This window comes from Nomascus leucogenys, chromosome 5, assembly GCF_006542625.1.
Source record: "Nomascus leucogenys isolate Asia chromosome 5, Asia_NLE_v1, whole genome shotgun sequence".
Classification (NCBI taxonomy): Eukaryota; Metazoa; Chordata; class Mammalia; order Primates; family Hylobatidae; genus Nomascus; species Nomascus leucogenys.
In genome coordinates this window covers 17,853,904-17,873,610 of record NC_044385.1, presented here as the reverse complement: position 1 = coordinate 17,873,610, position 19,707 = coordinate 17,853,904, and the positions used below count along the sequence as shown (strand labels likewise).

Below are 19,707 nucleotides of genomic sequence, written 5' to 3'. Positions count from 1 at the left end.
GGGGTAAGACTTGCCAAAGTACATGGGGCACTTAAAGGCCAGGAAGGCGTTCTGCTGGGTGGGTGGGGCTTGGACCCCTGGCTGCAGAATGGTTTCTCTCACCAGCCCGCCAAGGCTACAGTTCTTCCCCTCCTGCCATTTTCATGGCAGCCCTGATGTGATAAACCCAGCTGTATCGCCTCATTAGAGAAGCAACGGAAGGAAAAGCTGGCCAAGAGATGGGGGAGTCTTAGGCACAGTTTCTGTCTAATTACCGCACCTCTTGAGTAAAAATGCAGATTATTGGCAGAGCAAGTTGCATTTGGAAAAAAATGTGTCATTTGGCCCAGGCCCTGAGGTTTACCCTTCTGCAGATCTCACTTTACATTTTAAGTAAAGAACCAAAACGTCTCCAGTGGTGAACGTGCGTGCAGCACGCAGTCCGAGCTGGTCCAGAGGAGTGCTGGTGGAATAAACCCAGGGAGAGCTGGGTTCCCCACCCCGCAGGGAGGGATTACTGTTGCGCATCAGCCTAATCGCATCTGCTCAGGAAAATGGCCAACTGACAATGCTTGGCTCACAGGAGTCTGGTGGGAAAATTACTAGCCACGGGTTATTTCTGATTTGGGTTATATACAGAAACCTTTCTTATTTTAGTCACAGGAATCAGATTCCCAGTGGTGGAAAAATATATTTAGCTCTGTGGTTGTGCAGTTGTTATTTAGTCTGATTTAATGTTGATAAATTAGAGTAAATTGTTTGCCCAGATGAGTTGAATAAATTCTGCCAGAGCTTATATCTTATTCTGTTTTCACATTGAGTCCTTAATATGTATCTCTGTTTCGGCAGTCCTATTAGAGTAAGCCCTAGGAAAAGCTTGGTGGCCCTACCCCCTGCTCCTGTGTTAGTCAGTGGAATTAAATCATTTAACACTCTCTGAGGGGAGCTCAAAGGAGCCCTTAGGGAGAATCTGGTCCTAAGATGTCCATAAACCACCTAAGATGTCTGGAGAGCTACCTTCATTTTAATGGTCTTAATTTAACCACTCTAGAATTATTTCATTTAATCCACTTTCCCTATCTCGCTTCCCCACCCTCAGAAATCCCCAAAGCCCTGGGAGTTTTCGGAGTATTTCCTTCCCACAGATAAGCAATACAAATATAAAATGAAGAGAGAAATGCAAACCCTTGGGAAAGGTCATGCCCATGCTTTTCTCCCCTTGCATCTTGACTCCCTAACAATTTCTGGTGTGTGGGGTCTTTAAGATGTGCCCTCCCTCAGTGCATCCCCAGGGCCAAGTGTTACTCTCCTAAGACTCGGTATGTATTGAACTGATGAATGAAGGTGTGCTTGAAGAACCAGTCAACTCATTCAGTGTCTTTGTTCCCCTAGGAGGACTGGAATGAAATTGACCCCATTAAAAAGAAAGACCTTCATCACAGCAATGGAGAAGAGAAAGCACAAAGCATGGAGACCCTCCCTCCAGGTACTGCCAGGGGCCAGGAAGCCATCTTGCTTTGAGCACGTGATTGGGAGTGGACTGAGCATGGCTCTTGGAGCAGGTGGTCTGTGGGGAGAGGCTGGATTCCATAGGTCAGCAGGAGACACCACCCTAGAGCACCACTTTGCCGACTTCCATCGGACCCATTAGTGGGTGGTCAAGTTAAAACTTTAATGGGAGGTGACCAAAATGTATTGAAAGAGAAAATAAAAATAGACTGAATTAGAAAGTATATATTAGTATATATTAGTTCATGAAATATTTTTAATAGACTTTATTTTTTAGGGCAGTTTTAGCTTCAGAACAAAACTGAGGGGAAGGTACAGAGAATTCCTGTATACCTCCTGCACCCCCACCCCCAACACACATACAACCTCCTCCATTGTCAGTATCCCCCAGCAGAGTGGCACATTTGTTACAATCCATGAACCTGCATTGAAATGTCATCATCACCGAAAGTCTGTAGTTGACATTAGGGTTCACTCTCGATGTTACACATTCTGTGGGTTTGGACAAATGCATAATGGCATTTAGCCGCCACTGTAGTATCATACAGAGTCGTTTCACTGCCTTAAGAGTCCTCCGTGCTCTGCCTGTTCATCCTTTCCTTCCCCCAGCCCCTGGCAACCAGCGATCCTTTTGTTGCCTCTGAAGTTTTGCTTTTCTAGAATGTCAGGCAGTTGGAATCATAGAGTATGTCAGCTTTTCAGATTAGCTTCTTTCACTGAGTAATATATATTTAATATATATTTATTTTAATATATTAATATAATTAATATAATATATTAATATTTTATATATATTTAAGGTTCCTCCATGTCTTTTCATGGCTGGATAGCTCATTTCTTAATGAATTAATATTCCATTGTCTGGGTGTATTTGTTTATTCACCTAGTGAAGGACATCTTGGTTGCTTCCAAGTTTTGGCAATTATGATTAAAGCTACTATAAATATCTATGTACCGATTTTCATGTAGACATAAGTTTTTAGCTCATTTGGGTAAATACCAAAGGGTATGATTGCTGGATCATATGGTAAGAGTATGCTGAGTTTTGTAAGAAACTGCTAAGTTGTTTTCCAAAGTGTCTTTTCCATTTTCCATTCCCACCACAGTGAGTGAGGGTTCCTGTTTCTCTACATCCTCACCAGCATTTGGTGTTGCCAGTGTTCTGGATTTAGGCCACTCTAATAGGTGTGGAGTAGTATTTCACTTTTGTTTTTATTTTCAGTTCTCTAATGACATATGATGTTGAGCATCTTTTCATAGGCTTATTTGCCATCTCTATATTTTCTGAGGTGTTCACGCCTTTTGTGCATTTTTAATCCAGTGGTTCATTTTCTTATTGTTGAGTTTTAAGAGTCTTTACACATTTAGGATAATCATCCTTTATCAGATACGGGTTTTGTAAATGTTTCTCCTAGTCTGTGGCCTATCTTCTCATTGTCTTGATAGTGTTCTAGAAGATTTTAATTGATTAAAATCTGGCTTATCAGTTATTTCCTTCATTGTCATGCCTTTGGTGTTTTCTCTAAAAAGTCTTCACCATGACAAAAAGGTCACCTAGATTTTCTTCTATGTTATCTTCTATGAGTTTTATACTTTGGTGTGTTTACTTATTTATTTGAGACAGAGTCTCACTCTGTTGCCCAGGCTGGAGTGCAGTGGTGAAATCTCAGCTCATTGCAACCTCCGCCTTCCAGGTTCAAGTGATTCTCCTGTTTAAGCCTCCCAGTAGCTGGGATTACAGGCACCTGCCACCAAGCCCAGATAATTTTTGTATTTTTAGTAGAGACAGGATTTTGCCATGTCGGCCAGGCTGGTCTCAAACTCCTGACCTCAGGTGATCCGCCCGCCTCGGCCTCCCAAAGTGCTGGAATTACAGCGGGAGCCACCACGCCTGGCCTACTTTGGTGTTTTACATTTAGGTCTGTGATTCATTTGAAGTTAATTTTGTGAAAAGTTTAAGAGCTGTGTCTAGGTTCTTTTTTTTTTTTTTTTTTGCATGTGAGTGTCCAGACCTTCCAGAAACATTTGCTGAAGAGACTCTCTTCTCTCCGCTTTATTGCCTTTGCTCCTTTGTCAGAGATCAGTTGGCAATATTCATACGGTTCTGTATGGGGGCTGTTTATTTGCTTCCATTGATCTGTTTGTCTGTTATTTTGCCACTCCACACTGTCTTGATTACCATGACTTCATGTAAAGTCTTGAAGCCAAGTAGTGTTAGTCACCTTTGTTTTCTTTCAAGGTAGTTTCAGCTATTCCAGATCTTTTGCTGTTCCATATAAATTTGTAAATTTTAGAATCAGTTTGTTAATATCCACAAAACAACTTGCTGGGATTTTGGCTCGAATTGCATTGAATCTATAGATCAGTTGAGATTAACTGACATTTTGACCATATTGTCTTACTCCCCATGAATGTCAAATATTTCTTCGTTTAATTCTTCTGATACCTTTTATCAGAGTTTTATAGTTTTCCTCATACAGAATTTATACATATTTTGTCAGATTTGTACCTAAGTTTTTCATTTTGGGAGTTTCTAATGTAAATGGTCTTGTGATTTTCACCTCACATTCCACTTCTTTGTTGCTGGTATATAGGAAAGCAGTTGAACTTTTGTATATTGACCTCACATCTTATAACCTTGCTGTAATTGTTTATTAGTCCCAGGAAATTTTTGTTCATTGTTTCAGGTTTTCTGCATAGACTATCATGTGATCTATGAACAAATAGAATTTTATTTATTTTCTTCCAATCTTTATACTTTTTTTTTGTCTTATTTCATTAGCTAGGACTTCCAGTACAATACTGAAGAACGGTGGTGAGGGGTCATCTTTGCCTTGTTCCTGATCTTAGTGGGAAAGTTAACAGTTTTTCACCATTAAGTATGATGTTAGCTGCAGGATTTTTGTAGGTATTCTTTATCAAGTTGAGGAAGTTCTCATATATTCCTAGTTTGAGAATTTGTAACATGAATGGGTGTTGGATTTTGTCAAGTGCTTTTTTTTTGCATCTATTGATATGATCATGTGATTTTTCTTGCTTAGCTAGTGGATATGATAGATTACATTAATGGGTTTTCATTTGTTGAGCCACTCTTGCATAACTGGCATAAATCCTACTTGATCATGGTGTATAATTCTTTTTACACATTGTTGAATTTGATTTGCTTTATTTTGTTGAGAATTCCTGCGTATGGTCATATGAAAGCTATTAATCAGTACCTTTCATTTCTTTTTTTTTTTTTTTTTTTTTTTTTTTTTGAGAGACAGGGTTTCATCATGTTGGCCAGGCTGATCTACCCCAGGTGATCCGCCTGCCTCAGCCCTCCCAAAGTGCTGGGATTACAGGCATGAGCCAGCACACCCAGCTATACCTTTCTTTTCTTAAATGTCTTTGTCTGGTTTTTGGTATTAGGGTAATGCTGGCCTCATAGAACGAGTTAGGAAGTATTTCTTCTGCTTCTGTCTTCTGGAAGAGATTGTAGAGAATTGGTATAATTTCTTTTTTTAAATGTTGATCAGAATTCATCAGTGAACACACCTAGGCCTGGTGCTTTCTGTTTGGGAAGATTATTAATTATTGATTCAATTTCTTTAATAGATATGACCTGTTCAAATTGTTTATTTCTTATGTGAATTTTGGCAGAGTATGTCTTTGGAGAATTGGTCCATTTCATCCAGCTTATTGATTTATGGGCATAGAGTTGTTCATACTATTCCTTATTGTCCTTTTCATATCCATGGGATCTATAGTGATATCCCCACTTTCATTTCTGATATTGGTAAAGTGTGCCTTTTTTCTTTTTCACTTAGCCTGGTTAAAGGTTCATTGCTTTTATTGATATTTTGAGAGAACCAGCTTTTGGTTTTATTTTTTTTCTGTATTGATTTTCTGTTTTCAATTTTATTGATTTCTGTAATAATTTTTATTATGTCTTCTACTTACTTTGGATTTAACTTTCTCCTTTTTCTAGTTTTTTAAAGTAGAATCTTAGATGATTGCTTTTAGATCTTTCTTTTCTAATATATGCACTCGGTACTATAAATTTCTTTGGAAGCACTGCTTTTGCTGCATCTCACAAATTTTGGTAAGTTCTGTTTTCATTTTTATTTACTTTGGAAATTTAAAAACATTTTTTCCTGAGATTTCTTCTTTGACCCTTGTGTCATTTAGAAGTGCGTTGTTTAGTCTCCACATACTTTGGGATTTCCCAGCTAGCTATCTTTCTGTTATTGAATCTAGTTTAATTGTATTGTGTTCTGAGAGCACACAGTCTGATTTCTGTTCTTTTCAATTTGTTAAGGTATGCTTTATGGCCCAGAAAGTGGTCTCTTTTGGTGAATGTTCCATGTGAGTTTGAGAAGAATGTGTACTCTGCTGTTTTTGACTGAATTAGTCTATAGATGTCAATTATATCTAGTTGATTGATGGTGTTGTTGAGTTCAACTCTGTCCTTACTGAGCTTCCTCTTGCGGGATATGCCCATTTTTGATAGAGGACTATTGAGGTCTCAAACTATAACAGTGAGTTCATTTATTTCTCCTTGTAGTTCTATCAGTTTTTGCCTCATGTATTTTTGTGCTCTTTTTAGGCACATACACGTTAAGGATTGTTGTATCTTTTTGGAAAACAGACTTTTAAAAAATCATTAGGTAATTCTCTCTTGATCCCTTAAAAATTCCCATGATCTAAAGTCTACATTGTCAGAAATTAATATAGCTGTTCTTACTTTCTTTTGATTAGTGTTATCGTAATCGATCTAACCTTTCTTGGTAAAGGCCATTCTTTATCATTTTACTTTTAATCTGTTTGTTGTTTTATTTACAGTGGATTTGTTGTAGACAACATATAATTGGGACTTTTGTTTCTCACCGACAACGTTGGTATGTTCTTTAGTGTATTTAGACCATTGATGTATAAAGTGATTGTTGATATGTTTAAATTCGTATTGACTGTATTTGTTATTGTTTTTTATTTATTGCCCTTATTCTATGTTTGTACTTTTACGTTTCACACTTTTTCTGCCTTTTGTCATTTTAATTGAGTTTTCTGTATGATCCCATTTTCTCTCTCTTCTCAGCATATCTATTATGTGTCTTTAAAAAAGATTAGTTTATCTTCTTTCAGATAACACTATACTGTTTCACAGGTAGTGAAGTATCTTATAATAACAAAGTATTCTTGATTCCTCCCTCCCATCCCTTATATCATTGCTGTCATTCATTTTACTTACACATAAGCATATGTATATAATATATAAAAGAATACATGATAGACTATATTGTTGCTATTATTATTTCAAACAACCCATTAAGTTCAATTAAGAAAAAGAAAAATAGGCGAGGAGCAGTGGTTCACGCCTGTAATTCCAGCACTTTGGGAGGCCGAGGTGGGCGGATCACCTGAGGTCAGGAGTTCGAGACCAGCCTGGCCAACATGGTGAAACCCTGTCTCTACAAAAAAATACAAAAATTAGCCAGGTGTGGTGGTGCGTGCCTATAATTCCAGCTACCTGGGAGGCTGAGGCAGGAGAATCCCTGGAACCTGGGAGGCAGAGGCTGCAGTGAGCCGCCATTGTACCACTGCTCTGCAGCCTTCGTGACAGAGCAAGACTCCAACTCAAAAAAAAAAAAAGGAAACATTTTTATTTTACCTTCACTTATTCCTTCTTTGATGCATCCTTTCTTCGTGTAGATCCAAGTTTCTGATCTATGTTATTTTCCTATGTTAAAAGAGCTGCTTTTAACATTTTTTGCAAGGCAGGTCTACTGGCAACAAATTCCCTCAACTTGTGTTTGAGGAAGTTTCTATCCCTCCTTCATCTTTGAAGATCAATCTTAAATGGTACAGAATTCTAGGTGGTCATTTTTTTTTCTCTGAGCCCTTTAAATATTTCCCTCTCCTCTCTTCTTTCCTGCATGGTTTCTGAGAAGACATTAGTTATAATCCTTCTCTTTGCTCTTCTATTGATAGGTAAGGTGTTTCTTTCTATATTTTTTCTTTATCTTTGATTTTCTGCAATTTGAATATGATATGCCTCAGTTTAGTTTTTGGAGCCTTTATACTATTGTGTGTGTTCTCTAAGTTTCCTTAATTTGTGTTTTGGTGTTCAACATTGATCTGGGGAAATTCTTTGTCCTTATTGCTTCCAGTATTTCTCCTGTTCCTTTCTCTCTTCTCCTTCTGGTATTCCCATCATGCATATTTACACCACTGTAATTGTTCCACAGTTCTTGGATATTATTTCAATTTTTTTCATCTTTTTTGTCTTTGCATTTGAGTTTTAGAAGTTTCTAATGTCATATCCTCAAGTTTAGAGATTTTTTTTCCTCAGCATGTCCTATCTACTAATGAGCCCGTTAAAGACATTCCTCATTCTCTACAGTGTTTTTGATCTCTAGCATTTCCTTTGGATTCTTTTTCATAATTTCCATTTCTCTGCTTACATTATCTGTCTGTTCTTGTGTGTTATCTACTTTTTCCATTAGAGTCCCTAGCATATTAATTATAGTTGTTTTAAATTCCTGATCTGATCATTCCAACATTGTTCTGTATCTGAGTCTGGTTCTGATACTTGCTCTGTCTCTTAAAACTGTACGCGTGTGTGTGTGTGTGTGTGTGTGTGTGTGTGTGTGTGTGTGTGTGTCTGTGTGTTTAACCTCTTAGTGTGCCTTGTAATTTTATGTTGAAAGCTGGATGTGATGGACTGGGTGCATGGAACCCTGGTAAATAGGCCTTTAGTTGTGCGGTGTTAAGGTGTAGTGGGAGGGGAAGCTTGCTATAGTCCTATGATTTGGTCTCATTCTTTTAGGGAACCTTTGTGCCTGGACTGTGAGCCTCACATTTGCTTCTCAGCTTCCCCTTGTCCACATCCTTAGGTGATACTAAAGTCTAGCAGAGGCTGATTATTTCCTGTCCCTCAGATTGGACAGGCTCTGATAAATGCCAGCAGTTTAGTCCCTGTTTAAATAGTTTCTCCCAAGGGCAGGCCTTAGTAATAAGAACACAGTGCCCTGGCGTCTTTCAAAATGGTAGTTTTCCCCTCTCCCTGTTGTAAGTATGAGGAGGGGATATTTCTCCAGTGTTCACTATGAGGATCTGGTAGAGCTCCAGGAGGTAAAACTCACACAAATACAGCCACGCCCACTCCCCTGCACCCCCATGACTGGGTCCCGCTGGAGTTTTTAATCTCTTAGGCTTGTCCACAGTGAGCCTCCAGGAATTTTCCACTATAGTTTAGGTTTTCCTACCCCCATAGTGGATCTTCAGGGGTTTCTACTTACAGGCTTCTGCTCCAGTGAATTGTGATTCCCTGTATTCACCTGTCCAATTTGGGGGGCTGTGGCTTGTGACATTTCTCCAACAGATCCAAGACAGATCTCTTAAGAAGCGCTGATTTTTCATTTTATTCAGCTTTTTACTGTTAGGACGGAATAACGACTTTCAAGCTCCTTACATGCCTATCAGGAACTGGAAGTCTGTTTATGAAGTGTTTGCTTTGCTGGTGAGGGTGTTTACTGGTGAGAGTGTTTGCTGGTGAGAGTGTTTGCACGTTCACGTTGTGTTCTTGACTGTGGTTGGACAAGCGTCACTCCAGGGAGTCCAAGCCCCTCCTTTGTGCCTTCCCCATGCGTTGTCCCAGCTACACCAGATGCAGGTATGTCACTGTCTCCTCCAGGAACTCTGACTGGATGCACACGTGCAGTCAGTTTGTGTGTTAAGTCAGCCTCCCTGTCATCTTTCCAGCTCCTGATGAGTCATGAAACCCTGAGCCACAGTTCTTTTATATGTAAAGTAAACATTACCCACACAATGGGGAGTATCTGAATAGAACAGTTAACTAATATTCCTTTATTATAATAATAGGAAGCCAGAATATACACTTCTGTTGTGTGGATTAATGAGAGACTTCCTATGGATTATCTTCTATTAAAAACATACAGGTGTTCTGATGGCTTTCAGGCAAATAGAGAGAGGGAGGGAAAAGCCATCTTCAGGTCATAGGCTGGATTTGACCACTGAGAGTCACACCATATTTAAAATCATTTGAGTGGTCACGTTGACTCTGCCTTTCATATCCTTAACTATTGCATAAGGTTGGTTTTCTTGTCTTCAAAGAGATCAGAATGTACTGATTTGCCTCTCTTTTGAGTTATTAGTAGTAATTTTTGATAAATGCACAATGTCTTTTTATTATGCCAAAGGGCTTTCTTTCCTTTTTATGTTGAAACTGTTTTTCTTACTAAACCAGCATACACGTAATTTTTCTGTTGTTAGAAATTATTTTCTTGTGATTGAAAAATATATTTTCCCTAAGCATGAGGAACACAGCTGAAGTTTTATGGTTTGTAAGAAACTACTGGCAATGGCACTTTCCAGTGTGTCAGTGGTTTGTTTAGGAAGCTCAGTGGCTTCCTGTGTTCTGTGTGTTGGGCATGTAGCAGTTGTAGACAGATGGGTGGGAAGACATGACACCAAGCTGGATGCTTTTATGGCCACAGAACCCACTGACAGATGAAGGAGCCAGATCTAGTAGGGCAGAGCAATGATGTTCCAGGCCAACAGTCTCCAATTTTCTGATCGCACACTCTATGAACAAACATATATTTAGACCACCTCCCACACACGTATTAAAATGCTTACTTAGGAATTACATGCATATTGCCATACGGATTTATTGATATATTCTAAATGAAATGGGATAGTTCCCTTGACCCCTTCACAGGACTCAGCCCACAGCTCTCAGCCCCTCACGGGAAGGGCAGCATACAGGTGAGTGGGTGCAGGGGCTGGGGTGAGTGCTGTTGGGCATCGGCAGGAGTAGAACTCTGTGCAGCCCCCCGGCAGCATCTGGGTGGGGCTACCTGTGACCCCTGGAGCCCCAGAGGGCATATGTTACAGTGTGCTCTTAGATTTGCTGTCCACAGATGACTTAAGTGTTAGCTCAGTGCAAGGTCAGGGTGAAAGCCTTTTGCATCCACCCTCTTGGTACCCGAATTCTTGTCCGGTGTCCAGGAAGAATCAAGTTGTGCAAACAAATTGAAGGATGGTGAATGTGGAGGACTTTATTGAGCGCTGGAAGTGGCTCTCAGTGGGATGGGAAGGGGGGGAAGTGGGAAGATGGTCTTCCCCTGGAGTCCTGCTGTCCCCGGCCAAACTCTTCTCCAAAGTCCCATTGTCCAGCTGTCCCTCTGAAATCAAGCTGATTCTCTCCAACATCTGGCTGTTTCTTCTCTCCTTCTCTATTGCTCTGCTGGTAAGGCCTGGGGTTTTTATGGGTACAGGATGGAGGGTGGGGCGGGCCGGGGTGGTTTTGGAAAAGGCAGCATTCAGGCAGGAAAACAGAAATGCGTGTTCTCACTTTGGGCCCCACGGTTCCAGGCTTGAGGGTGTGGCCCTCGCCAGGGACCACCCTCTCCTACCCAGTATTTCCCTGCCTCCTGTTTGTCTCATAAAGTGTATTTAAAATAAGCTATTATAAAGGATGAGGAAAATACTTGACAATGTCTGTCATTTTCTTTCTTTGCCCCAGAAGATTGTCTTGTGTGGCCCCACTTTGGAGACTACCACTCTTAGGGCTATCGTGGTCACAAAAACCCAGATTATTGTTTTAACTCTATTTCTTGCCTCAGTTCATCATACTTTGGGGAAGAATCTGGAATTTGGATAAAGTATACCACCCAAGTGGCAGTCCCAGCTGGAAGTCATGGAATGGGGACAAGAACAATAACCTGGGATCACAGGATCAGAGTTCGGAACAAGGATGACGGCCGGGAGCTCTAGGCTCAGCTGTGCCACCAGTCCTGTGGCCTTAGAAAAGTTAAGGAGTATTTGGGTTTTGTTTTCCTTATCTGTAAAATTTAGATACATTCTTGCTCTAAAACTCTTCGACTCTGTTAACTCTGTCTTCCCATTTCCCTTTAATCTCTATTCTCAGATTAGAATCACCAATTTTATTTTATTTTACATGCTGTAAAAATATATCTCTGTAGTTCCCCCCACCCTCATACCACATTTCACGTCTACTGTGGATGAGTTTTTGTCCATAAACTCTGTGACCCTTGCTTCTATTTCAGCATCATGCTTTCTACTTGGAACCACTGAATTTTTTTTTCAGTATTGGTTTTTAAAATATTGTCTTCAAATAGAGTATGAATATGAGTCAATATTTTGTATTTTGGAAATCTATCTGATAGAGAAGAATGTCATTTTTTCCCCTTGGCATGGAAAAGCCTCTGGATTGAAAAATAAGTTTCTCCCTGTAATTGTCTCTGAATCTGACCAGCCAGCCAGCTGGCAGAAGGACCAGAAGAGGAGCAGGGGCCAGCAGAGGAGTGGGGCCAGTAGAGGAGTGGGGCTGGAAGAGGAGGGGCCAGTAGAGGAGTGGGGGGGGGGGGGGGGGGGGGGGGGGGGGGAGGGGGGGCAGTAGAGGAGTGGGGCAGGAGGAGGGGAGCAGGGAGTGGGCCAGTAGAGGAGTGGGGCTGGAAGAGGAGCAGGGGCAGCGGTAGGGGCTGGAAGGCCGGGGTCTGCCTCTGAGGACAGCTGTTGATGAGGTTCTTGTTGGAGATCTCTCACCCTTTGGTCAATGTGGCCTTTTGGGGCAGATTTTCTCTTTGCCTTTATGAGACCTTAGTGCCATTCTTGTATTCCTTAGTGACCTTGTGTAAAGGTCTGAGGCTTAGGAGAGATGCGGGTAGGGAGAGAGTTCAGAAAGGATAGTCGTAAGGCCGTCTGGATTCTCCTTGAGGCCCCTCCCCGTCCTGGTCCTGGGCTGTGTCTTCATCATGGCCACCCCTCCCCGATGTGCTGCTGTTTAATTACCCCAGACTGTGGATTTCTCAGAACAGAAATTGCTAATGTTCATGTAAAGATGAATGAAACAGGAATGATGAAATGTGTTAAGAGAACTTAAATCCAGGGTGTGAATTGCCACTGATCCTAACAGAGACATTTTAGCTTTTCTACTTCCCACCTGCCGGAAGAAAGATGAAGTGAACCACTTGTGTTATTTGTTCAGCATTGCTGCAGCATCAGAGAGAAGTGTTCCCTGACCCTTTGTTTTTCTAGGTGACTTAATGGGTTCTGGCATCGTGCATTTATCTTTTTAATTGTGGTAAAAGATGCATAACACTAAAGTTGCCTTTTTAAGCGTACAGGTCTGTGGCATTAAGCGCATTCACAGTGTTGTGCAGTCATCACCACCATCCATCCTTAGAGTTGTTTTCATCTTGCAAAATGGAAACTGTACCCATGTAATACCAATGTCCCATTCCTGCCTCTCCCAGGCCCTGGTATTCCTGTTACTATGAATTTGGTTCTTCTGGGTCCCTCGTATGAGTGCAGCCTTACAGTACTTGTCCTTTATTTCTGGCTTGTTCACTTAGCATAACTCCTCCAGGTTCACCCATGTTATGGGTCGGAATTCCCTTCCTGTGTCTCTGTGAACTGTGTGCCCTGTGATACGTGTTGTCTGGGGTGGAACTGTGTGACACTTGTGGGGAGCGAAGTCTACGTAGTTCTTCATGAGCCAGGCCCGAGGCCAGTGATCTGCACAGTGTTGTCATAAGGAAAATACATGATTGTCAGTGTCTTTAGGGAAGCATCTTTTAAAAAGCAAGCAATGTGTGTATTGTACATTTTAGAAATTCAGATAAGCAAAAATAAGAAAATTATATTCATACATAATTCTACCATCCAGAAATAACCACCATTCCTCTCCCACCGCATGTTCCTCCATACTTGCCCTGGGCGTATACCCAGGTGGGTGTGCTGCCCCCATAGCTGAGACGAAGGGGTCTCCTCTGCATGGGACACGCCGAGACCCACACGCTTGAAGCCTCAGGCCTTGCACACAGTTTCTTAGAGTTGGCTCCTGGGACCAGATGCTCCTGAGGCATTTGGCCTCTCTGACAACAGGTCCTGTTTATCCCACATTCAAAGTTCAGGCTTTCCATGAATTTCTATGAAAATTCAGGTCATCCACAAGGTGACTAACATTTCAGTAGATTTGGGGGATTTGCTGAGACGCCTCTCCACACATACCCATCTCTCTTTTAGAGCTTCTCCTGGGCTCTGGCTCCCTGATCGGGGGCCACCCTCCTCTCTCTTCTCTCCTGAAACGGGGCCTTTTTCTATGGGCAGTCCCCTACCATCTGCTTACAGCTACATTTTTGCAAATACAGCACTGTGGTGTACCATCTCTGCTTGGGCAATGTATCGGGAACTCCTTTTCACATCCATAAACATCTCCTATAGCATTTTAATGGCAGCAACATCTCCACGGCCATCGGCTCATTGAACTTATTTTTTGTTGTGGGACATAAAGAGGGGTTCCAGCCAGTATCCTGAGAGGTAAATCTTTGTAAGTCCATGATTGTTTTCTTGAAATGAATTCCTGAAAGTGAAATTGCAGGGTCAATGGCAATGCATGCATTTTTTAATATTAGTTGCCATTTTGTCTTCCACAGGGGACCTATTTTCTTACTCTAGCCAACATTAAAAAATCTCCCATTGTCCTTCTCTTGTTCCAACAAGCAAGAAAGTAGAGACCAAGGGCTGAAATCAGTAGCCAGAAATGTAATGGAGCTGTTTAAAAATAGTTATCTTAAGCTTTATTAGTCGAAATACAATGTCCAGAAGCAGTCACATGACATCCAGTGTTCTCTGGGCTCCCACCCCATAGCTGAAGTGTTTTGTTCTGTTCAGAGCACAGTGTTCAGGGATGCAGATAAACTAGAGTTAGTCCGGCTGACAGTGACTCAGATTTTGAGGAAGCGGAAGCAGTGTCCGATGAGGAACACGTGCAGTAACTGTGGATGTTTTTACAGAAGGGCTTCCAAGGGGAAGTGGGATCGTGATGTCTGAATATTTGAAAGGCTACCATATAAAAGAGGCCGAAGACTTTTTTTCTCTTTTTATTTGAGACTTCTGTTTCTTGTATTTGAGCAGAAGTTAGAGGGAAGAATTTTTTTGTTTCTGTTGTTTTGAGACAGGGTCTCACCAACCCAGGCTAGAGTGCAGTAGTGCAATCATAGCTCACTGCAGCCTCGAACTCCTGGGCTTAAGCAATCCTCCTGCTTCAGCCTCCCACATAGCTAGGACTACAGGTATGTGCCACCATGCCAGACGCATTTTTAAAATTTTTTGCAGAGACAGCACCTCGCTGTGTTCCCCAGGCTGATCTCAAACTCCTGAGCCCAAGTGATCCCCATTCCTCGGCCTCCCAAAGTGCTGGGATCATAGGCATGAGCCACCGTGCCTGTCCAGGAAGCAGCGTTTGTTTTTATCTGAGGAAGCCCCCACCAACAGTTCTCACTGTCCAGTGAAACAGCTGCCTTTTGAAACGGGGGGCTCCCCATGCTCAGCACCTCTTAAGCTGTGGCTGGACATTGGGGACTGTAATGGAGAGATTTTCACACCTGGAGAGATGATGTCCACAGTTCCTTCTGAGTCTAACAACAGGTGATGCCAGCGTTTCAGAGACAGGAAAACCTGCTGTCAAAGTCAGAGACTCAGTCACTCCAGGGTGGAGACAGGACTGGCACTGCCACCTGAAAGGGGGCTGGGCAGCTGAGAACTGCACAGGCATGGAGGGTTGCTTTTTGGTGTTTCACTTCAATTTTCCCCACTTAAAAGTGAGTTGTCGGGTGCAGTGGAGGGAACACAGACTGGGCATAATTAGGACCTGGGTTTGAGTTGTGGTTCCATCATCTTACAGCTGTGATATGTTGGATAAGTTTAACTTCTGTGCCTTAGTTTTCTGACTTGTAAAGCAGAAACCATCGTATTTGACATGGTTATGGTATGGTGTGGACAAGGTCTTGTATGAAGTAGCAGACCAAGTAGTCGCTGGTTAACAGATGCTGTCTTTCTCTCCTTCTTTTTCGTCTGTTGGCTGGGATTCTGGGCAGTAGATTCACTTTGATATTATTACTGATATTTAGGATGAAAAAGAAGATCGGTCAAGACCATGTACAATAGGCTAAATTTATTATGGTTAGGTACTACAACATATAAGGGAAAATGATGAATTTTCATTTCAAATTTGAAGAAGAGGTATATGATGATTCATGCATGAAGATTTATTGCACTTTTATCAATTTGATATTGTTTTGTGGTATATTTTTAGTTGTTTTGATAGCACAGATAATTTTAAACAAATGCAAACTATTTCCTGTATAACATCTGATATTTTCTTAGGTTTTCTTTTAAATAGCTTTTTATCACTTCTTTGGATTTCCTGTTTTTTTGTCCTTAATCATGGATGTGTGGGATTCCTTATTTCAGGAGACGGTTTCTCATAGGTGAAGAAAATTTCCTGTGATACCAGATATCCAGTGACAAATAATAAAGCATAATTTATGGGCCTTTGTAATTGAAATGGATCTATTTGTTTGTAATCCTGGCCTTGTCCTCGTCTTTTCTTTCATGGTGTAGCATTATGACCTTCTAGAGGAAGAATATTAGGATTTTTTTTTCTTTTAAGCACAGTAAAATTACATTCAATTTGAGATCAACCAAGAAGTTAAAATAAATCTGAGAGCTTTGTCCTTTGATATTAAATACATTCTGTTTTCCTTCCTTGGCTGCTTTCCCAGCGGTTGCTCTGTTTTACGTGGGGTAGCTTCACATTTGTTTAAGCTGTCTTTCCTGGGGAGGATTTGAATGAAGAATTGCAGTACAGCAGCGAACACTCGTGCAGAATCCTGAAGCCTCCTGCAGCCTGAATCCACTGAGACTCTCAGTTTCCTGCACGATGGGACCTGCACTCAGGAAGATACCTCCCCTCGTACACCTGCAGGTGGTAGATGACAGCTCTTTGCCCAGGAGCATATGTCAGAACGTCCTGATCTGCTGCTGAAGGACAGTCGCAACTGAGAGTCCTCTAAAGACCGCATTTGTGCATGTGTCTGTGCATGAGCCTCTGTGTGCTGGGGTGTGCCTCTGCCTCTGCCTCTCTGTGCTGGGGTGTGCCTGCACCTCTGTGTGCTGGGGTCTTCATGTGCTTTGTGATGTTAATTATTTGAAGGATCAGTTTTATAGGTTTCTATCATCTTTTTTTTAAATATAAGGTTTAGTAAAAACAAAAATTTTAAGAAAGAAGTGGCATTGTTTGGAAAGGTAGCATTATTTTAAACCAACATTTATTTGAACAAGTCATCCAAATGCAAGTAGTCCGCTGATGATAAAAGCGTCTTTTTCAAAAAGTTCACTTGAGGATTGGTTATTAGGATCCCAGAATGAATTGTCCCATGGAAATGGTGTCCTGAGTGGCACTTAGGAGCCGTGTCTGGCTGTGTCTCTGGCCGCAGCCAGGTCCTAGAGTGTCAGCCACAGAGCTGATGCTGGCAGGGCCCCAGGCAGCCTTCCCAGGGCCTCAGTGCCTATGCTCAGCCTCCACTCCAGGCACCATGGACCGTTAAAGTCGCCAGCCACTCTCTGCTCGAGGGACACCGTCCTGCTCTCCAGCCTCGATAAAGTGGGGAGAAAAGTTCCCAAAACTAAACCGGGAAAAAACAGATTCTGAAAAGGTAGCTATAACTCAGAGCCTGGTGGGTGGGTTACGGGAGGGAGAAGAAATTCTGTACCCAAGGAAGTAGCAAAGCACAAAACCTTGTGCCGTGAATGATAGCGGTGTGATGAAGAGTATCAGTGGGGAGGCATGCTGACTAAGTCAAAGATGGGGAAGAGAAACAAGAAAAAGTTGCTGGGCCTGAAGTCTGTGTAACCCAGGGAGCAGTGGCCGGGGTAGTGGCTGAGTCAGGACAGTGGGCAGGGATGTGTCCTGCAGAATGGACCGGCAGACAAAAGTGGCACCACCAACACCAGCCTTAGGACCCCCTTCTCCTGCAGGGGTCCAGAGCCAGGACTTGTCAGGCCACCATAGGTCTGCTCTGCCTCTCCGGGTCCTGGCCCTTCTCTCCCAGAGGCAGAAGAATTAACCTGGGCCCATCCCCTCTCTGACTGTACACATTGTTTTTCATGGCTACAGGGATAAGAAGGGAAGGCCTTAGGGCTATCAGTCCAAAGGTAATGGGCAAGGAATCTCGCTTCCTCTTGCCATTAGCCTAGCCCTTCAAATGGACTGGCCTCCATTTGCCATCAGACATTAGATGCAGCTGTGAGGTGGCCAGGAGGGGAGGGACACTCTCCCCACAGTGCCACAGGCCCTGGGAACAGTGTCAGAACAAGTTGCAGGAACATCTGTAGGGCTTAGCAGGATGTTCATTTTCATTACTGAAGTGCACTGCCTAGCAGCTTCCGGGCTGGGCCCCCATTCACCATTGGGGGGGAGCAGAGACAGCTATTCCAGTGCGTGCAGAGGGGTCAGTGCTGAAGATGACGAGCATAGGCCTGTGGACACGAGGGGAGGAGAGAGAGCAAGAAGAGCATCCCAGCTCCTCAGGGAGAGGAAGCGGAGCCTGTCCGTTCCCATGGGCCTCCATCTTCTCTGTCCAGACTTGATCTCCAAACTGAAAAGGGTACAGCAAACAAGGTTAGAAGGGTATTGAAGCCTGAGTCAGGTGGAGAGAGACAGGACTCATTTTAAATGGCTTTCAGTGAATGTGTCTCCAAGTCCGGACCAAGGTCAAGACAGGGAGGGCACAGCCAGAATCCGAGAGGTGGCTATAATTTCTGGGGAGTTACTTGGGAGTCATTGAGGTGCTGGCAGAGCAGGAACAAACACCATTGTCTCTGTGTTTGTTCCTGTGTTCAGCTGCAAACTTGAGCTCTAGCCTCGGTGGAATTTCGAGTTATCAGACAGAAGAGTGGAAGCACTTACAAGGCCCCCTGGCAAGAGGGTTTTAGAAAAGCTGTGGTTGGAATGGAGCTCTGTGTGAGGGGGCAGGAAGAGGCTTGCAGAGAGAGGAGAAAGAAAAGAGAGAGGATGCAGAGAGGCAGCAGCTGGGGACCCCAGGGAGGGCTCCTGGAGGAGGTAGCCACATTGAGAGGCAGCTTAGCCGGCTCATCCGGCAGGAGGGGTAGACACATACATCGCAGTGGCCCTGCCTTATCTGTAAGTATGCACAGCATCAGCGGTGCGGGCATGGCTGGGAAGACCAGGTTTAGTAAGGGTTCCCAGGTAAACCTTCTGGGGTTGCGGACGAGACTGACAAAACAGTAATGAAGTATTAGCCAGGTTAGTGGAAGCATGGCAGCCTTCCTGAGAGGTGCTGTGCCCGCCCTGCCACAGTTTCCACCATGGCTCCTCCTGGAGGAGGAGGGAGTCCTGGGGAGGCACCGCTGGCTATGCAAGCCGGAGGTGAGCAGAGACCTGGACGTGAGTTGGGGGCTTGCAGGGGCTGGGCTGGCTTGGAGGTGACATGGCATTTGGCTGGGGACACATCCTCAGATAGGGGCAGGACCTTCCTGAGCAGGGGGCAGATGTGCACTAGGCTGTACACGCTCGCACCGGGGTCGTCAGCCTCCTCGCTTTCGTCTCCTGTCTGAGCATCCTTCGTTCCACAGCCAGAGGCACATGCCTGGAGTGCAAAGTGGATCAGCACTAATTTGCTCCAAATATCCTGTGCACTCTAGGATGTGGGGAGTAAGCTTCAAGTACTTCAGCCCGGGCTAGAGGATTTGCAGCCACTGGGCACAGGGCCCCCTCACCTCCTGCCTGCCGTCCCTTCCTACTGGGTCTCTTCTGTCTCCAGGTGTCTTCTGTTACATCCCTCCTGCATCTGGCAGGCTCCTGCTCAAGCTTCAAGACCCAGCCCAAGTGCCCTTTCTCCGGGGCTTTCTTGGAACCTTGGCTTTGGTTATGGAGCTATCCCATCTTCTCACTTTTGGATGGCGGGTCTTTCCAGTGAGGTGTTTGTTAATTTCTGTACATTTACTTGGGCTTGGTGTTTTCACTGTACTGGGCTGTTCTGTTCAACTTGGGGAAAATAGAGGGTGGTGGATTGTTTTTCTCCAAAATTAAGACCCAAAATAAAATATCGTCTTATGAGGTCACCCATACCTTCCTCAGGACAGCAAGTGCGAGATGTCCCTTTAGTATTCTTCCAACCCTAGGATTGAGAGAGGGTGGGTCTGGGTCTCGACAGGAGATGGGAAGGTACAGGTCCACCCGAGGACACAGGCTCCTGCATTCTTGCCCCATCCAGCACACAAGCTGCTGTCGGCAGGCAGGCCCCGCTTCTCCTCACCTCATCCCCACTGAGAAGGAGAAGTTCTGCATCTGAGTGGGAGCCCCCACAGACTTTGTGGCCCTCAGTA

General features: G+C 43.4%; 1 protein-coding gene across 3 annotated transcripts in view; it reads left to right on the top strand.

The window, feature by feature from the left end:
- Positions 1–19,707, top strand: part of GALNT2 (polypeptide N-acetylgalactosaminyltransferase 2) — a 214,084-nt gene that overhangs the window by 109,666 nt on the left and 84,711 nt on the right. For all 3 annotated transcript variants that reach the window (XM_030812715.1, XM_030812714.1, XM_030812716.1), the window contains exon 2: positions 1,372–1,465. In XM_030812715.1, coding sequence (XP_030668575.1) covers positions 1,372–1,465 — 94 coding nt within the window. The remainder of the gene's footprint in view (positions 1–1,371; positions 1,466–19,707) is intronic.